This window comes from Perca flavescens, chromosome 17, assembly GCF_004354835.1.
Source record: "Perca flavescens isolate YP-PL-M2 chromosome 17, PFLA_1.0, whole genome shotgun sequence".
NCBI classification, from domain to species: Eukaryota; Metazoa; Chordata; class Actinopteri; order Perciformes; family Percidae; genus Perca; species Perca flavescens.
In genome coordinates this window covers 34,252,056-34,272,055 of record NC_041347.1, presented here as the reverse complement: position 1 = coordinate 34,272,055, position 20,000 = coordinate 34,252,056, and the positions used below count along the sequence as shown (strand labels likewise).

The window sequence follows — 20,000 nt, the reverse complement described above, 5'->3', positions numbered from 1 at the left end:
GCTGGAGCCAACAACGACTGGCCAGTGCCGAGTCAGACTCTGGTACTACACACAGCTACACACAGCTACACAACTACACACAGCTACACACAGCTACACAACTACACACAGCTACACACAGCTACACACAGCTACATACAGCTACACACAGCTACACACAGCTACACAGAACTACACAACCACACACAGCTACACACAACTACACACAGCTACATACAGCTACACACAGCTACACACAGCTACACACACCTGCACACACCTGCACACAACTACACACAGCTACATACAGCTACACACAGCCACACACCTGCACACACCTACATACAGCTACACACACCTACACACAGCTACACACACCTGCATACAGCTACACACAGCTACACACAGCTGCACACAGCTACACACAGCTGCACACAGCTACACACAGCTACACACACCTGCACACACCTGCACACAGCTACACACCGCTACACACAGCTGCACACAGCTACATACAGCTACACACCTGCACACAGCTACATACAGCTACATACAGCTACACACAGCTACATACAGCTACACACCTGCACACACCTGCACACACATGCACACACCTGCACACAGCTACACACCGCTACACACAGCTGCACACAGCTACACAGCTACACACAGCTACACACAGCTACAAACACACCTGCACACAGCTACACACAGCTACAAACACACCTGCACACAGCTACACACAGCTACACACAGCTACACACAGCTACACACAGCTACACACAGCTACACACAGCTACACACACACCTGCACACAGCTGCACACAGCTACAAACACACACAGCTGCACACAGCACATACAGCTACACACCTGCACACAGCTACATACAGCTACACACAGCTACACACAGCTACACACCTGCACACACCTGCACACACCTGCACACACCTGCACACAGCTACACACCGCTACACACAGCTGCACACAGCTACACACAGCTACACACAGCTACAAACACCTGCACACAGCTACACACAGCTACAAACACACCTGCACACAGCTACACACAGCTACACACAGCTACACACAGCTGCACACAGCTACACACAGCTACACACAGCTACACACAGCTACACACACACCTGCACACAGCTGCACACAGCTACACACCGCTACACACAGCTGCACACAGCTACATACAGCTACACACCTGCACACAGCTACATACAGCTACATACAGCTACACAGCTGCACACAGCTACACACAGCTACACACAGCTACACACAGCTACACACCTGCACACACCTGCATACAGCTACACACACCTGCATACAGCTACATACAGCTACACACACCTGCACACACCTGCACACACCTGCACACAGCTACACACAGCTACACACAGCTACACACAGCTACAAACACACCTGCACACACCTGCACACAGCTACACACAGCTACACACAGCTACATACAGCTACACACACCTGCACACACCTGCACACAGCTACACACAGCTGCACACAGCTGCACACAGCTACACACAGCTACATACAGCTACACACCTGCACACACCTGCACACAGCTACACACAGCTGCACACAGCTACACACAGCTACATACAGCTACACACAGCTACACACAGCTACAAACAGCTACACACAGCTACACACAGCTACACACAGCTACACACAGCTACACACACCTACACACAGCTACACACAGCTACATACAGCTACACACAGCTACACACAGCTACACACAGCTACACACAGCTACACACACCTGCACACAGCTACATACTGCTACACACAGCTACACACACCTACACACAGCTACACACACCTGCACACACCTGCACACACCTACATACTGCTACACGCAGCTACACGCAGCTACACACAGCTACACACAGCTACACACAGCTACACACACCTGCACACACCTGCACACAGCTACATACTGCTACACACAGCTACACACAGCTACACACAGCTACACACACCTTCTGTACAATAGACTCTGAGGGGAAAACACAACGCAACTTTATTCATAAAGCTCCTTTTAATTAGCCTGACAAGTCAGCCCCACGTCCAGAACACACACGCACACACACACACACACACACACACACACACACACACACACACACACAAACACACACACACTCAGTGTAGGGTCAAACTTTAATGAAGATATTTTGAAACAAAGAAAATAACGAGCTGGGAGTAGAAACTGGGCAGCAAGACAGTATCTGCTGAGCAGGTTGGATCTGTTCAGGTAGACAATGGACACACCTACACACACACACACACACACACACACACACACACACACACACACACACACACACACACACACACACACACACACACACATACACACACACACACACACACACACACACACACATATATACACACACACACACACACACACACACACTGTGCAGGGTCAGTGTGCAGTCGCATCATGTCTCACAGTGAGTCTCAGTCTTCTGTTTTAAGTTTTCCTGTTTTAACTGTTTAGTTTAAAGTTGTTTTCTAGAACCAGTCTGAACTGCTGCTGCCTCACACACTCACTTTGTGTGTGTGTGTGTGTGTGTGTGTGTGTGTGTGTTACAGTGGGTGATACAGTGTGACAGTGTCTTACAGTGTGTGTGTTACATTGTGTTACAGTGTGTGTGATAGTGTGTTACAGTTTTTGTGTGTTTGTTTGCTCAGACGAGTCAGAGATGAAGCGCAGCTCGTCTCCTCTGGTCCGGAAGAAGCTGCAGCCAGCAGATAAATCCGGTGAGAAACAACACACACACACACACACACACACACACACACACACACACCCAGATAAACACACACATTTTTGTAGCTTTTTGACCCAAAGACAACAGGAGAGTTAAAGCCCTCTCTCTTTAACATCTTAGTTCATGTAAATTAAATAATCCATGGAGACAACAAACATGAGTTTCAGGCACTTATCTCTCTCTCTCTCTCTCTCTCTCTCTCTCTCTCTCTCTCTCTCTCTCTCTCTCTCTCTCTCTCTCTCTGTGTGTGTGTGTTCCAGCTCTGTGTTCCCTGGACGGTGTCTCGGGTCCGGCCGTCAGTATCCAGACTGAACTGGCTCTGGAGACGCTGAAGCAGAAACACAACCAGGAGCTGCAGCAGCTGCACATCAAGCTGGAGACACAGGTAACACACACGCTATACTGCACGCTGCACAATGTATCACTGTATTATCAACCGGCGCGATAAACTCATAACACATATCAGCACAAAACTGCACTTTAATACGTAACTGTCATTCTTTATTTAGTGCTGCCTTTTATATTCAATTCAATGTTAAAGTCATTTTAGTTTAACTTGAATCAGGACTTTTAGTGTGTATAGAGCCAGCATATCTCCACCAGACTCCATATAAATAATCAGGACTTTTAGCATGTATAGAGCCAGCATATCTCCACCAGACTCCATGTAAATAATCAGGACTTTTAGTGTGTATAGAGCCAGCATATCTCCACCAGACTCCATGTAAATAATCAGGACTTTTAGTGTGTATAGAGCCAGCATATCTCCACATGTAAATGGGTGAATTAAGGGTTTATTTCAACCAAACCAGAGTGGTGATAGTTGGAACAGTGGAAAGATGAACCAAGACGGCTTTTGGTAGTTTTATTTAGTTTCTGTCCACTTTGAATGAAGTGTGTTTTACGATGATAAAAGTCCTGATTATTTACATGGAGTCTGGTGGAGATATGCTGACTCTATACACGCTAAAAGTCCTGATTATTTACATGGAGTCTGGTGTAGTTTGGTGATGGTGATTTCTGGGCTGTTTCATGTTAAAATAAAAGGATCTTACTCTTTAACTAAAAGGTCTATCTCTGTAGGGATCCTTTCCAGGATAGACTGATGATTTCCTTTTATTAAATCCAACAAGCCATTTGCTGGATTTTAGCAGAATACTGAAAGCAGCAGAACTTTAATATCTGTTTATTTATCACAAGTTATATCGTGATATTCAACAACGTTATCAGAATCAGAAAGGAGTGGGGTGCGAGATCATGTAAGGCTTGTATCATGTGGACGCGCCGACAGTGTTGTTGTCATTACTTAGAATTCCTCATGGGGGAGACAGAAACAATGTACTATAGCTTTGAACATAAATGAGAATAAACCATAAATACAGCAACAAATGTATCACATATTTTCCTCCTAGTGTGTGACCCTATGATACTGTAGAGGTTAGAGTGTAGATTTGACTTCCTCAGGAATACGTTGTGTGTTAAAATGTGTTTGAAACCTTCGTGCAGGTGAACTACTACGAGCGCAGCCTGGAGGTGATGAGGCAGAGCATGGAGGTGGAGCGGAAAGATATCTCTCAGGCCTTCAAGGTAACCATGAGCCAGCGCAGTATTCAGATCCTTTACTGCAGTACAAGTGCTAATACAACACTGTAATAATACTCTGTTACAGTTAAAGTCTGTAAGTATCATCAGGAAAATGTAGTTAAAGTATTAAAAGTAAAGAACAGTCCTATTTTAGAAAGTGTAAAGGATCCGAACAGTCCTAATGACACACACACACACACACACACACACACACTGTAGTGTGTGTAAAGGATCCAACCAGTTGTGTGTTTCATGGTCTCATCATCTCAGCTGGACTTGTAGGTCATTACATTGTCGGCTAGTTTACTTTAGAATCAAATCGAATCAGATTTTATAAAGTGTGTCTGAGTGTGTGTGTGTCTGAGTGTGTGTGTGTCTGAGTGTGTGTGTCTGAGTGTCTGAGTGTGTGTGTGTGTGTGTGTGTGTGTGTGTGTGTGTGTGTGTGTGTGTGTGGAAATCTTAATGTGTAAAGTAACTAGTAACTAAAGCTGTAACAGATGAATGTAGTGGAGTAAAAAGTACAATATTTCTCTCTGAAGTGTAGCGGAGTAGAAGTAAAAAGTAACGCACAAACACACACGCACGCACAGACACACACATGCACAGACAGACACACACACACACAAGCACACATGCACAGACACACACACACACACACACACACACACACACACACACACACACACACACACACACACACACACACACACACACAGACAGACACACAAGGTTATTGCACTTCCAGACTTGTCTGACTTGTCTGTGTGTCAGATGGAGATCAGTGAGCTGGAGGATCAGAAAGCTCAGGCGGAGCAGCAGGTGAAGCAGCTGAAGGAGAAACTGCAGACTCAGATCCAACATGGCGGAGGAGGAGGAGGAGGAGGAGGGTGGAGCAACGAGCAGGAGCGCAGGTGAGGAAGACGACTGCAGAAACATGTTCAATGACTGTTCAGCTGCTAGTCTGTGAAATTGGTCCAGTATTAAGCAAGACTGAACAACCTCCAATGTAAAGTTACATAAAACAGCCCCGACATCACCATCACCAAACTCCACCAGACTCCATGTAAATAATCAGGACTTTTAGCGTGTATAGAGCCAGCATATCTCCACCAGACTCCATGTAAATAATCAGGACTTTTAGCGTGTATAGAGCCAGCATATCTCCACCAGACTCCATGTAAATAATCAGGACTTTTAGTGTGTATAGAGCCAGCATATCTCCACCAGACTCCATGTAAATAATCAGGACTTTTAGCGTGTATAGAGCCAGCATATCTCCACCAGACTCCATGTAAATAATCAGGACTTTTAGTGTGTATAGAGAGAGCATATCTACACCAGACTCCATGTTAAATAATCAGGACTTTTAGCGTGTATAGAGCCAGCATATCTCCACATGTAAATGGGTGAATTAAGGGTTTATTTCAACCAAACCAGAGTGATGATTGTTGGAACAGTGGAAAGATGAACCAAGACGGCTTTTGGTAGTTTTATTTAGTTTCTGTCCACTCTGAATGAAGTGTGTTTTACGATGATAAAAGTCCTGATTATTTACATGGAGTCTGGTGGAGATATGCTGGCTCTATACACGCTATAAGACCTGATTCTCTGTCTCAGTCTCTACACTGGCGTCCAGTGCCTCAAAGAATTGATTTCAAAATACTTTTACTGGTTCATAAATCACTAAATTTTAGGGCCAAAATACATTTGTGATCTGCTACTACACTGAGACCCACCCAGACCTCTCAGGTGGTCTGGGACAGGTCTACTTGTTGTCCCCAGAGTCAGAACTAAACAGGGAGAAGCAGCGTTCAGTTTTTATGCTCCACATATCTGGAACAAACTCCCAGAAACCTGCAGGTCCGCTGCAACTCTGTTCTTTTAAATCCAAGCTAAAGACCTATCTTTTTGAGGTTGCTTTTCATTAAATAATCTATTTTATTAACTTTAAATTTTATACTGCACTGTAACTTTTATTGTTATACTGCACTATCAATTTTATTCCTGTCTTTTAATGTTTTTAATTTGTTTTTAATTGTCTTCTAACTGCTCTTTAATGTTTTATGTAAAGCACTTTGAATTGCCCTGTTGCTGAAATGTGCTATATGAATAAAGTAATGTAAATGTGAATGTATAATGTAAAATATAGCGCTTTTCTAGTCTCAACGACTACTCAAAGCGCTTTAACATTGTACAAGAACCATTCAAACACATTCATACACTGTGGCCGAGGGTGCCGTACAAGTTGCCACCTACTCATCAGATGATCATTCACACACATTTACACTCCGATGCGCAGCATCTGGGGCAACAAAAAGTCCTGATTATTTACATGGAGTCTGGTGGAGATATGCTGGCTCTATACACGCTAAAAGTCCTGATTATTTACATGGAGTCTGGTGGAGATATGCTGGCTCTATACACGCTAAAAGTCCTGATTATTTACATGGAGTCTGGTGGAGATATGCTGGCTCTATACACGCTAAAAGTCCTGATTATTTACATGGAGTCTGGTGGGTTTGGTGATGGTGATTTTGGGGCTGTTTCATGTTAAACTAAAAGGATCTTACTCTTTAACTAAAAGGTCTATCTCTGTAGGGATCCATCCCATAATGTTGTCAGACACTTTTAGAGAACTTTTAGTGGACTCTTAACTGCTGCTGAACAGGGTTACATTAAAGCTTGTTTTTCCCAATTTTAAAGATTGTTGTTCCCATTAGTCACTTGGACACAAAAACAGTGGGGGAAAAAAAAGATCCAGGTTGAAAGAAATACCCTTTTAACGAGTTTGTGAGCAGCGTTTCACGGTTTTTGAACGTGTTTTCCCAGGATGCAACGGGAGCGTGCGGAGCTGGAGCAGAACTTTGCCCGAGAGATCGGTAACCTGGTCCAGAGACTGAGCGCTGAGAAGGAGCAGCTGGAGGCCGAGCTGAAGCTGAAGATGGACCAGGATCTGATGCTGGTCAGGTGGGTGGTGACATCAGAGCGTCTGTTACCCAGCATGCACAGGGACGGCTGCTTGTTCAGAGACTGTTGATGTTCTTCAGTAATAAGTATTCTTACGGAGATGAAACCTGAATAATTCGGACAGCAAATGATTTATTTACAGGACATATCAGCTGAACATAACCCTTTTTAGATCTAAACACAGCAGAGTTTCCTCTAGGTTAACAGACACACACACACACACACACACACACACATACAGATGCGCACACACACACACACACACACACACACACACACACACACACACATACAGATGCACACACACACACACACACACACACACACACACACACACACACACATGCACAGACACAGACACACACACACACACACACACACACACACACACACATGCACAGACACACAAAGACGCACACATGCACAGACACAGACACACACATGCACAGACACAGACACACACACACACACACACACACACACACACACACACAGATGCACACACACACATACAGATGCACACACACACACACACACACACACACACATGCACAGACACAGGCACACACACACACACACACACACACACATGCACAGACACACACAGACGCACACATGCACAGACACACACAGACACACACAGACGCACAGACAGACACACACACACACACAGATGCAGCACACGCACAGACACACACTTACACACACACACACACACACACATACACAGACACACACATGCACAGACACACACACACACACACAGATGCAGCACACACACAAACACACACACACACACACACACATGCACAGACACACACAGACACACGCAGACGCACAGACACACACACACACACACACACACACACACACACACACACACACACACACACACACACACAGAGATGCACACACACACACACACACACACACAGAGACACACACACACACACACACACACACACTGACTGTGGGGACATCCACTACATGAAACTATTTCAGATGTAAATAAAACATTTGATGTCTGAATTATTCACTTTGTATCTCCGTTACACTATCTATTATTGAAGGAGAGAAGTAGAGCATACACAGAACAGTTTAGTTCATAACTCTTAAACGTTTTTGTGCATCTTTTAAAGGACAAATCTGGCGCAAAATGACCCCAGGGGTTAATAACATATGTGTACCGAAGTAAAGGTAAAAATAAATCTATATTTCTCCACCACTAACAAGGCTCAAAATAGCACCACACTTCCACTGTAGCAGAAGAGTTAAAAACAGAATGCAAAGGATGCAAAATGTCATCCTCATATTGGAAGAGATGCTTTTAAAAGGGTAGGACTGCTGCCAGTACATATTAGAGTGGAGCAGTTAAAGTTGAATCTTATGTATAATGTCATAAATGGCTCTGCTCCCAAATATCTACACTCCCACATAACAATGGTTCATACACAGCATTATCACAATACTAGGGCCAGTGTCCGTTCTTGTTAAAGTGCCCAGAGTCTTTTATTTTTATACAGGTATAACATTGTGGAATAATCTGCCACTTTCCCTGAAAATTGTAAATACCAGAGGGGCTTTCAGACATCAGGTTAAGGCATTTATATGGAATAGAGCAGGGGTCACCAACACGGTGCCCACGGGCACCAGGTAGCCCCCAAGGACCACATGAGTAGCCCTCAGGCCTGTTCTAAAAATGAAAATTTAATATTGATATTATCTGTTTCCCACCTTGTTAAGTCATTGTTGATAATTATTGTGAGAAATCATTAACATGATCAGTGTCTTCACATAGATGAGTATCATTAATCATTAATAATCATATATAACTAAAGGCAAACTGAGCAAATTTGTTATTTCAGAAGAGTGTATCAAACTGGGAGCCCTTCGTATGACTCAATACCCATGAAGTAGCTCTCAGTTTCAAAAAGGTTGGTGACCCCTGGAATAGAGTATAGCCGATCTTTTTAATTTGAGTAGACTGATTATTTGATGTGATCTGTGATTCTCTGATTTTAGAATGCTTTTGAACCATGGATGATTTGTGTTAAATGTTATTGTCTTTGTCCTGCAATAAGGTCTTTGTTATGTGTTACATGTTCTAACACCAAGGACCATGTTGGAAATAAGTGTTCACACTTTTAACATGCTATCCTTTTGGATTATGTTGTCTTTCAAATCCAAAAATATATCAAATCAAAATGAGGCTCCCTACATGTAAACCCAAGCCATTGAGAACTTTGTAAACTTTGTTTATTAAAAAGAGTTTATAGAAGACAGTAGCGTATGCTATCTTACGGAAATGACTAGGGTTCAATCCCGGGAAACGGGATTCCCGGGAAATCTGATCAAAACCATTTTCCGTTTCCCGGGAAAGGTTATGATGGGAAACGGGAAATAAAATAAAAAAAGGCGAGGAGTGCGTGTCTATTGTTCTCAAACGGTAACGTTGATGCAGGTGACGGTAGCTACGGTAACACAGGCTCCCTAAATCATTACACAGGCTCAATACATTCATTCATTAAAGACAGGCCTGTACAATTGTGTGCACACTGCACACAATTGTACATTTCTGAGGATCATTTTCTTTAATTTTGTTTGGCCCTGCCCTAATAAAGACATATTTGGTTAACTTCGAGTGATTATTCCCGTTTGCAGCCGTTTACACATCCTCAACAGCCACAGAATGGATTTCGATAACGTAATGGTTTAAGAATCATTCAGTGGTTTACTTAACCATATTTCGTTAGTTTTTATAATAGATTTCTATAAAACATTGATTTATAGAAGGGTTGCCTAGATTTTCAGAAGACAAGTCGCAGACATCCCACCTGGCATTTCATAATTAGCGCTGCAGCACGCAGCTCACTAGATCACGCAGCAGAATTGATCATTGCAAACTGTGTTGATGATGGACATAAACTGTGTTCTTTAGTCCTATACATTTTTTTTAATTTCAATTTCTTTATTTTTGAAAGGGGACAGTGAGCATTAATCAACATTGAAACAATGTAAATGTTCACGAGTTAGCTCAAAAGTGCTAATTTTCATCGGTAGTCCCCCCAGCCAGATGTAAAACAGGCAACCTTTAAAATAATGACAGGTATAAAATCACAAGATAAAATTACATACAACACATTATGGTTTAATAAATACAAATTCCAGTAAAATACTTAGATAACGTTTAAATGCACACAGATAACATTAGTGCCCACAAGTTTGGCTCTCTACCAGCCATTTTTTTGCATTCTTTTTGAATGTAAAGAATGACAAAGACTCTCTAATAGTTGCCGGCACGGTGTTCCAGTGCTGAACTGCTCTTACGGAGAAGACAGCCTGACCAAAAGCAGTTTTTCTCCGTGGGATAATGCAGTCTTCCCTCACTGCCCCTCTAGTTAACCTAACCTCACTGGATCCAAATATGTATATTTATACTATATTATATTGATACAAATAATATAAAAAATGTCAGTTTGGGATTTTGGGAACACATATTTGAATGATAGTGATGCAGTTTGAGATAAAAACAAACCAAAAAAACACAGCCATTTCCCGGGATCTGATTCATCTTATTTTCGGGAAAAATATTAAACCCTAATCACGACCAGTCGAACGTCGAACTCCGTGCAACTTGAGCTGAACTGTCACTTGAAATCTCCCAAGGTCCGTGGTTGTCCCAATGGGTCGATAGCAATTATATCGGTTTATTAAAATATAAGCGTTTGTCGTCGGACTGGTCATGACTGATTTCCCCAGGGGGCGCCCGCCTGTATACGTGAACGCTACTGTCTGTTATTAACTATCTTTGTAACAAACTGTCTGTACACTTATAAAGTTCTCAATGCTTGTCTTAGCATGTAGGGACTCGCATTATGCTACCGTGGAAGTGTGGTGATATTTTGAGCCTTGTTAGTGGTGTAGAAATAGTGACTTTTTTTTACTTTCCCCTCTGTCCTGACGACTAGCGTTAGAAGCTAATTAGCGGTTTGTGATCTAACTGGTCACGTTGGATTAGCATGACAACATGTCCCAGAGAACTGTCGACTCGGTACGCATAGGGCTGGGTACCGAATTCAATACTTGTTAGGCACCGACCGAATTGCCTCTAAAGTATTGAGTATCGAAAACTGCCTCATCATTCAATACCCAATTTCAATACCTTATCTCAAAGATCTAATAACGCTGCTGATTGTCTGTTTAACATTACACGTCGTAGAGACAGGCAGGAAAAACTCTACTTTACACACAGAGAGACAAGGCTCTCGTAGTAGGAGCCGAAAAATAAATTTAAGATTTGTGTAATGTTGTAATTTCTTGTTTTATAAAATTGGTATTGAAAAAAGTATCGTTAAGGAACCTGTATCAAAGTCACGGTATTGATATCTGTAGCGGTATCGAATATTTATGAACGATACCCAGCCCTAGGTACACATGTTATTAACCCCTCGGGTCATTTTTGCGCCAAATTTGTCCTTTTATCGGTCATTTGCTTAATTTTTAAATATAAAAAACATTGATTGGTGCTGCTTTAAGATTAATTCTGTAACATAAAAGCTATAAGAAACATCTCCAACGTCCAATCAAATGGAGGGACGTGCAGCGTGAGTGGCATCAACAGGAAGTGTGAGCGTCTGTCAACCGGCAGGTGTATTTATTCATTATCGCCGAGTAACCAGTTAAAGTACAGGCCAAAAGTTTGGACACACCTTCTCATTCAATGCGTTTCCTTTTTATTTTCATGACTATTTACATTGTAGATTCTCACTGAAGGCATCAAAACTATGAATGAACACATATGGAATTATGTACTTAACAAAAAAGTGTGAAATAACTGAAAACATGTCTTATATTTTAGATTCTTCAAAGTAGCCACCCTTTGCTTTTTTTGATAACTCTGCAAACCCTTGGTGTTCTCTCAATGAGCTTCATGAGGTAGTCACCTGAAATGGTTTTACCTTCACAGGTGTGCTTTATCAGGGATAATTAGTGGAAGTTTTTCCCTTATTAATAAAAAAGCAAAGGGTGGCTACTTTGAAGAATCTAAAATATAAGACATGTTTTCAGTTATTTCACATTTTTTTGTTAAGTACATAATTCCATATGTGTTCATTCATAGTTTTGATGCCTTCAGTGAGAATCTACAATGTAAATAGTCATGAAAATAAAAAGGAAACGCATTTGAATGAGAAGGTGTGTCCTGTACTGTACATCTCGCTGTGACGAACGCCGGGCAGGGAGGAAGCCGAGCGGCAGCTCTCTCAGCTCCACCGGGAGAAGGACCTTGCACAGCAGAGCGCCCAGCTGCACATCAGCCAATCGGAGGCCGCTTTACAGGAGCTCGGAGCTTCGCGCGGACGCTGCTCGGAGCTGGAAGCCCGCATGGAGGAGACTCGTGCTCGGCTCGCCGTCCTGGAGTCTCACGAGCTTTCCAACGAACGTACGGCGTCGGAGAAGGACGAGCTTCTTCTTCAGGCGAGTCGGCTGAAAGAGGAGCTGGAAAACCTGCGCGCGGCTTCCGACAGCATCCTGCAGGGCCGCCAGGAGGCGAAAGATAACTACGGCCGCCTCTCTGACGCTTTCGTCCAGCAGCGGGCGCGGCTCGGCGCCAGAGAGCAGACGCTGGACGCCCTGAGGGCCGAGCTGCAGACTCTGCAGGACTGTCTCGCCAAACGGGCCGCAGAGCTAGACTCGCTGAGGACAGACCGCGCCCGGCTGATCCAGGATCTGAAGGAGCAGGCGATGGCCGTGGACACGTTGCAGCTGCAGCTGGACGGTGTCTCGGAGGAGTCTGAGCTGAGGAGGAGCGCTGAGCAACGTCTGCAGGAAGCTCTGACGCAGCTCAGATGCTGTCTGCGCGACGAGAAGGAACAGGTCTGTCGTCTGCAGGAGGCTCTGCGCGACGAGAAGGAACAGGTCTGTCGTCTGCAGGAGGCTCTGCGCGACGAGAAGGAACAGGTCTGTCGTCTGCAGGAGGCTCTGCGCGACGAGAAGGAACAGGTCTGTCGCCTGCAGGAGGCTCTGCGCGACGAGAAGGAACAGGTCTGTCGCCTGCAGGAGGCTCTGCGCGACGAGAAGGAACAGGTCTGTCGCCTGCAGGAGGCTCTGCGCGACGAGAAGGAACAGGTCTGTCGTCTGCAGGAGGCTCTGCGCGACGAGAAGGAAGAAGTCTGTCGTATGCAGGAGGCTCTGCGCGACGAGAAGGAACAGGTCTGTTGTCTGCAGGAGGCTCTGCGCAACGAGAAGGAACAGGTCTGTTGTCTGCAGGAGGCTCTGCGCAACGAGAAGGAACAGGTCGGTTGTCTGCAGGAGGCTCTGCTCAACGAGAAGGAACAGGTCGGTTGTCTGCAGGAGGCTCTGCTCAACGAGAAGGAACAGGTCTGTCGCCTGCAAGAGGCTCTGCGCGCGACAAGAAGGAACAGGTCTGTCGCCTGCAGGAGGCTCTGCTCAACGAGAAGGAACAGGTCGGTTGTCTGCAGGAGGCTCTGCGCAACGAGAAGGAACAGGTCTGTCGCCTGCAGGAGGCTCTGCTCAACGAGAAGGAACAGGTCTGTTGTCTGCAGGAGGCTCTGCGCAACGAGAAGGAACAGGTCTGTTGTCTGCAGGAGGCTCTGCGCAACGAGAAGGAACAGGTCGGTTGTCTGCAGGAGGCTCTGCTCAACGAGAAGGAACAGGTCTGTCGTCTGCAGGAGGCTCTGCGCGACAAGAAGGAACAGGTCTGTCGTCTGCAGGAGGCTCTGCTCAACGAGAAGGAACAGGTCGGTTGTCTGCAGGAGGCTCTGCGCAACGAGAAGGAACAGGTCGGTTGTCTGCAGGAGGCTCTGCTCAACGAGAAGGAACAGGTCGGTTGTCTGCAGGAGGCTCTGCTCGACGAGAAGGAACAGGTCTGTCGCCTGCAAGAGGCTCTGCGCGACAAGAAGGAACAGGTCTGTCGTCTGCAGGAGGCTCTGCTCAACGAGAAGGAACAGGTCGGTTGTCTGCAGGAGGCTCTGCGCAACGAGAAGGAACAGGTCTGTCGCCTGCAGGAGGCTCTGCTCAACGAGAAGGAACAGGTCTGTTGTCTGCAGGAGGCTCTGCGCAACGAGAAGGAACAGGTCTGTTGTCTGCAGGAGGCTCTGCGCAACGAGAAGGAACAGGTCGGTTGTCTGCAGGAGGCTCTGCTCAACGAGAAGGAACAGGTCTGTCGTCTGCAGGAGGCTCTGCGCGACAAGAAGGAACAGGTCTGTCGTCTGCAGGAGGCTCTGCTCAACGAGAAGGAACAGGTCGGTTGTCTGCAGGAGGCTCTGCGCAACGAGAAGGAACAGGTCTGTCGTCTGCAGGAGGCTCTGCTCAACGAGAAGGAACAGGTCTGTTGTCTGCAGGAGGCTCTGCGCGACGAGAAGGAACAGGTCTGTCGTCTGCAGGAGGCTCTGCGCGACGAGAAGGAAGAAGTCTGTCGTCTGCAGGAGGCTCTGCGCGACGAGAAGGAAGAAGTCTGTCGTCTGAGCCAGGAGAACACCGGCTACGCCCGTCTGGCCGACCAGCTCGCCAGCCAGATCGTGGAGATGGAGGCCGAGATCTCGACGCTCAGAGAACATCTGGGAGAGCTCAGCGCCCAGCTCAACGAGACCGCAGACCTGGTCCTGGAGCTCCGGACGAAGCTCAACTCCAAAACCGGCCAGGTGGATCGGCTGCGGGCCGAGGTGGCGGACGCCAGCGATACCTTGCGGCGAGTAAATTCCCTCGAGGCGAAGCGAGACTTTGAACGAGAGAAGAAGAAGATGACGCAGCAGCTGATAGAGCTGGAGCGGCTGGTTCTGGCTCTGGAGGACGAGATGGACCCGGCCAGTCCGCACAGGTTCGTAGGAAGCATGAGAACCGTCTCGGAGATCCCAAATCACGGGATCTGAATCACAACTCAGGCTGTGTCTGGAATCACTCACTGTTCACGGTCACTGTGTCCCCCAGAAAAGATGTTTAGCGTGGTGACAAGTAGGGCTGCACGATAAGCAGTCCCTCCAGAAAAACGCGATTATGCGATCGCATTATTTAAGAAAACGTGCCGACATAAGATAAACACTTAACATTTGCTATTTAAAACAGGATAAAACAGGACGAAAGAAAAGGAAAAACAGGACAAATTATTAGTAAATGTTAAAACAGAGACCCAACATACATATGCTTCACTAAGCTAATACGGTACAGCATACAAGTAGGGGAGACCCATACTGGGTTAGCTCGAAGACAAAATATATACAGTAATAACATTTGATCTGTGAAGCAAGGAAAAACAAAATGAGGAAAAAAAGCAATCAAGACAATTTATTAGTAAGTGTTAAGACTAGGGTTGGGTACCGAAACTCGGTGCCAATAGGGAACCCGGTGCCGACGTAAACGGTAGTAACGAGACCGAATAAGAACGAAAGTTTCGGTGCCTCATTTCGGTGCCTGACTTTACACTACACCTGACAGCATGTAACGTTAGCCTAGCTTTAGCTAGCAGCTGGATTAATCACGGTTAAAATGCTGACAGCTAACGTTAAACAGTGTAAAGTGTGACTGGATTTCACTGTGGAGGACTTCAACAGCGGGATGTAACAATTCATAGATATACAGTATGTTTATATGGTCGGAATTAAACTACACAGACGGTGCGTTCACTTGCAGCTGCAGTTGTTGGAATTAAACAACACAGACGGTGCGTTCACTAGCAACTGCCGTTGTCGGAATTAAACAACACAGACGGTGTGTTCACTTGCAGCTGCCATTGTCGGAATTAAACAACACAGAGTCACTTAAAACAGGTAGCCTCGTGGTGCATTCACAGTAATTGTAAAATACCCTTTTCCCATCTGGGGTTCAACAGCAATTTACTGGTGAAATAAGTTATTGTTATAGTTATAGTTATATTACGTTATTATTAAATCTTTAATTTTGACCATGGCCTTAGCAATAAACAAGTCACTGACTATTGTTTACTACCCTTATTTTTTTTTTTTTTTTTTTTTTTTTTATTGAAAAGTACCGGTTCAGGCACCGGCACAGTTTTAAAAGTATCTATTTAGCACCGGAATCGAAAAAAAACCAAACGATACCCAACCCTAGTTAAGACGAAGACGCAATTCATTAGCACACTCTGCTGGGCTAATACGGTACAGCATGCAGTCAGAGGTGGTTGCACGTTTGGTTAGCTCTGAACCACACCTTTACCTGGCTCTTAAAGGTGGCCAGAGTGGGACATTCCCTTATAGTTGGGGGTTGTTGTTGTTGTTTTGGGAGAATAAGGTAATGCTGCCATAGCAACAGTAGCACTAACGTTAACTGTTGGAGCAGAGAAAATGCCCACGTAGGGAGAAGTGAAGGAGTGACTGATCCCAGACACAGCCGAACTCTCGTCTGAGTACTTAAATCACTAACCGCATCGATCATGCTTCTTTTCCCCCAACAGGTAGACGCTCTGCTAACGGAATGAAAACGCTCACAATCATCCCCCACAATGCACCGCGGCCGACTCGCTCTGCCTGGAATGCTTTAACTCTTCAACTCTCATCGCTAACCGAATGACAAACGCATGACAGACTTGTGAATAGCGTGTTTGTCGTCTGTGTGTCCGTTGTCACGTTGTCTTTGTGTGCCTACTTTTCTCTCAGCGCTGAAACTTGAACTCAAATGTGAAATGCTTAAATTCTGATTTCATTTTAAAATTCTGATTTCATTATAAAAATTCTGATTTCATTATTAAATTTTGATTTCATTATAAAACAAACTCTTTTTGACAGGATGAAGATTCATTTGTTCTGTTAAGATTTAAAGGACCACGCCAACTTATTGGGACTTTATCTTATTCACCGTAACCCCCAGAGTTAGACTAGTCCATACATACCCTTCTCATCTCTGTGTGTGCTGTAACGCTGTCTGACGCCCCCAGCATTAGCTTAGCTTAGCACAGATCCTGCAGGTAACTGGTTCCAGTAATCCTACTGCTCCCAATAAGTGACAAAATAACACCAACATGTTCCTATTTACATGCTTTGATTTGTAGAGTGTAGGTCTGCTCCCTCTTAGTGGATTAGTCGACTAATCGGTGGTTTTGGTCTTAGTCAACTTAGATCTCTTTAGTCCATTAGTCATGTCTGATGCTGTTTTCATGCTGAATGACGTATTTCCAAGAAACGTACGAGCACATCTCTGGTAAACACAAGAATTAAAGTGGTGATTTTAGCACGACTCTTTGTGGAGAAACTCAGATTTACAGATCTGTCCATTAAATCAACTAATGGATTAGTCGATACAACTGAATGAGTGTTAGTCAACTAAGAATTTCTTCAATCGAACACAGCCCTAGTAGAGTCACAGCGTGTACAATATACTATATTCTCAGACAGGCTTGCTGCAAAGCAAATCACTTTGCCCAAGTAGCAGAAGTAGCAGAGCTTCGCCTTTCTGAGAATATAGTTCCCGGTTTGTTAGAATATGTCTGTGTGTCATGTGACCTTGTTTTTTGTACACGCTGTGACTCTACAAATCACAACTTGTAAATAGGAACATGTTGGTGTTATTTTGTCACTTATTGGGAGCAGTAGGATTACTGGAACCATTTACCTGCAGGATCTGTGCTAAGCTAAGCTAATGCTGGGGGCGTCAGACAGCGTTACAGCACGCACGGAGATGAGAAGGGTATGTATGGACTAGTCTAACTCTGGGGGTTACAGTGAATAAGATAAAGTCCCAATAAGAGATGAGAAGGGTATGTATGGACTAGTCTAACTCTGGAGGTTACAGTGAATAAGATAAAGTCCCAATAAGAGATGAGAAGGGTATGTATGGACTAGTCTAACTCTGGGGGTTACAGTGAATAAGATAAAGTCCCAATAAGAGATGAGAAGGGTATGTATGGACTAGTCTAACTCTGGGGGTTACAGTGAATAAGATAAAGTCCCAATAAGAGATGAGAAGGGTATGTATGGACTAGTCTAACTCTGGGGGTTACAGTGAATAAGATAAAGTCCCAATAAGTTGGCGTGGTCCTTTAAGGCTCAGTTTGCTTTAAATAAACGGCAAAAAAACTACAAACTACATTAACCCTCCCGTTTCCTTGGGTTAAATTTGACCCATTTAAAAAAAAAAAAAAAAAAAAAAAAATTTGGGTTTCTTTCATCCAAATTGTCCAAAAAAATAACGTGGATGGTCCCATCCAACGCTCTTCACAAGTAAAATACATGATCAGTTCACTACTTTCATTGAATTTGGGTGTTTTATTCAATTGTATATCATTTGAAAAAAATTAAATAAAAGAACATTGAAAAAAACCCGCAAAATTTGACAAAAAAGATCGTGAAAAAGGGACAAAAAAATTGGGAAAAAATTGACAAAAAGATCGGAGGAAAAGCGACAAGTTTCGAAAGAGATGACAAAAATATTTTTTTAATTTAAAATTTTGACCCAGAAAAACAAAAGGTTGCATGGTCGACAGGAAGACAGCACAAGGGTTAAAGTACAAAAGAACTGCAGAAATGGGTTCAAATATCCAATTTCTCATTTTTTTCCACCTTGATAAATTAAAAAAATTGTCTCTTTAACCGGTTTGTCCAATTTTCTGTTTTTCAGAAGGATCAGAAATTTTAAAAAAAATTAACAAAATTGCGTCTGGGCTTAAATTATTCACAATACTGCCATGGTATTCTCTCCCTCGTTACCGCCTATAGTTACGCATTAAAACATTCAGCGTTCACCAAGAGGGTGAAATGCTGGTCAATATCCAACACAGACTTGAATCAAAATCGCCTAGTGTCTATATTTAAAGTAAGTAAGTTTGGTGCTTTTAACATAGTAATTATCCAGCGTCAACATGACTGCCCCCCCCGAGTCTTCTTGAATGCAGACACACCCACGATAAGAGCCAATCAATCGTTGGTATCTAGCTAGGAGGAACGAGGGAGAGAATACCATGGGAGTATTGTGAATAACTGGAGTTCAGACGTAATTTTCTCAATTTCTGATCGCCTGAATAAAAAACAGAGAATTGGAAAATCAGTTTAAAGATCCAATTTTTTTTCATTTGTCAAGGCGGAAAAATTTGATATTTTAACCTATTTTTCTGTTTTTCCAAATGTCCGTTTGTGCTTAGAAAATTGAACTGATAAGTGTTACACGGACCAATTACAGTAACGGGAGTTAATGTCATTTTTTACTTTCCAACTCTGCATAAATCTGAGATGTTTACGGTCTGACGAGCACTTTGTTTGAAGCAGACTGAAGCCCCCAGCCAGCTGATCTTTAGAAACTCAAATTCGTGAATCAGAATCAGGAAGGAGTTTATTGCCACATTAGCAACCCTACCTCTGTGATTGGTGCATACAGTACATATACACACACACAATCACATTAAATAAGAACTTCTTCAGGTTTTTTTTATTCTCCTGATATTTCCGTGTCATTTCCCAGAGAGTGGTGACTCCTCGTGTTGTTGTTGTCGTTTGTTGGCTGCAGGACTCAGCTGGAGGAAGTCCGTTTAGAGAACGGAGCTCTGCAGGAGCGACTGGGCGTCCTGCAGCAAGAAGTCCACAATCTGGAGGACGACTGCGCCAAGAAGAGGTGAGAAAATGTGCAGATCTCTATCTCTTCATCATTCGGTGACAGTAGGAGTCATTCCTGTCAATCCTGTCTGTCTGTCTGTTGGTCTGTCT

At 44.2% G+C, this 20,000-nt stretch overlaps 1 protein-coding gene across 1 annotated transcript in view; it reads left to right on the top strand.

Annotated features, from left to right (window-relative positions):
• The window catches only part of ninl (ninein-like), a gene marked incomplete at its 5' end in the record, with an annotated part of 66,095 nt that overhangs the window by 31,574 nt on the left and 14,521 nt on the right, over positions 1 to 20,000 (top strand). Inside the window, 7 exons of the mRNA XM_028603000.1 lie at positions 1 to 42; positions 2,705 to 2,773; positions 3,045 to 3,169; positions 4,291 to 4,371; positions 5,140 to 5,279; positions 7,198 to 7,335; positions 19,804 to 19,908. The exon at positions 1 to 42 is cut by the window's left edge and continues 97 nt beyond it. Of these exons, the coding sequence (XP_028458801.1) occupies positions 1 to 42; positions 2,705 to 2,773; positions 3,045 to 3,169; positions 4,291 to 4,371; positions 5,140 to 5,279; positions 7,198 to 7,335; positions 19,804 to 19,908 (700 nt within the window). The remainder of the gene's footprint in view (positions 43 to 2,704; positions 2,774 to 3,044; positions 3,170 to 4,290; positions 4,372 to 5,139; positions 5,280 to 7,197; positions 7,336 to 19,803; positions 19,909 to 20,000) is intronic.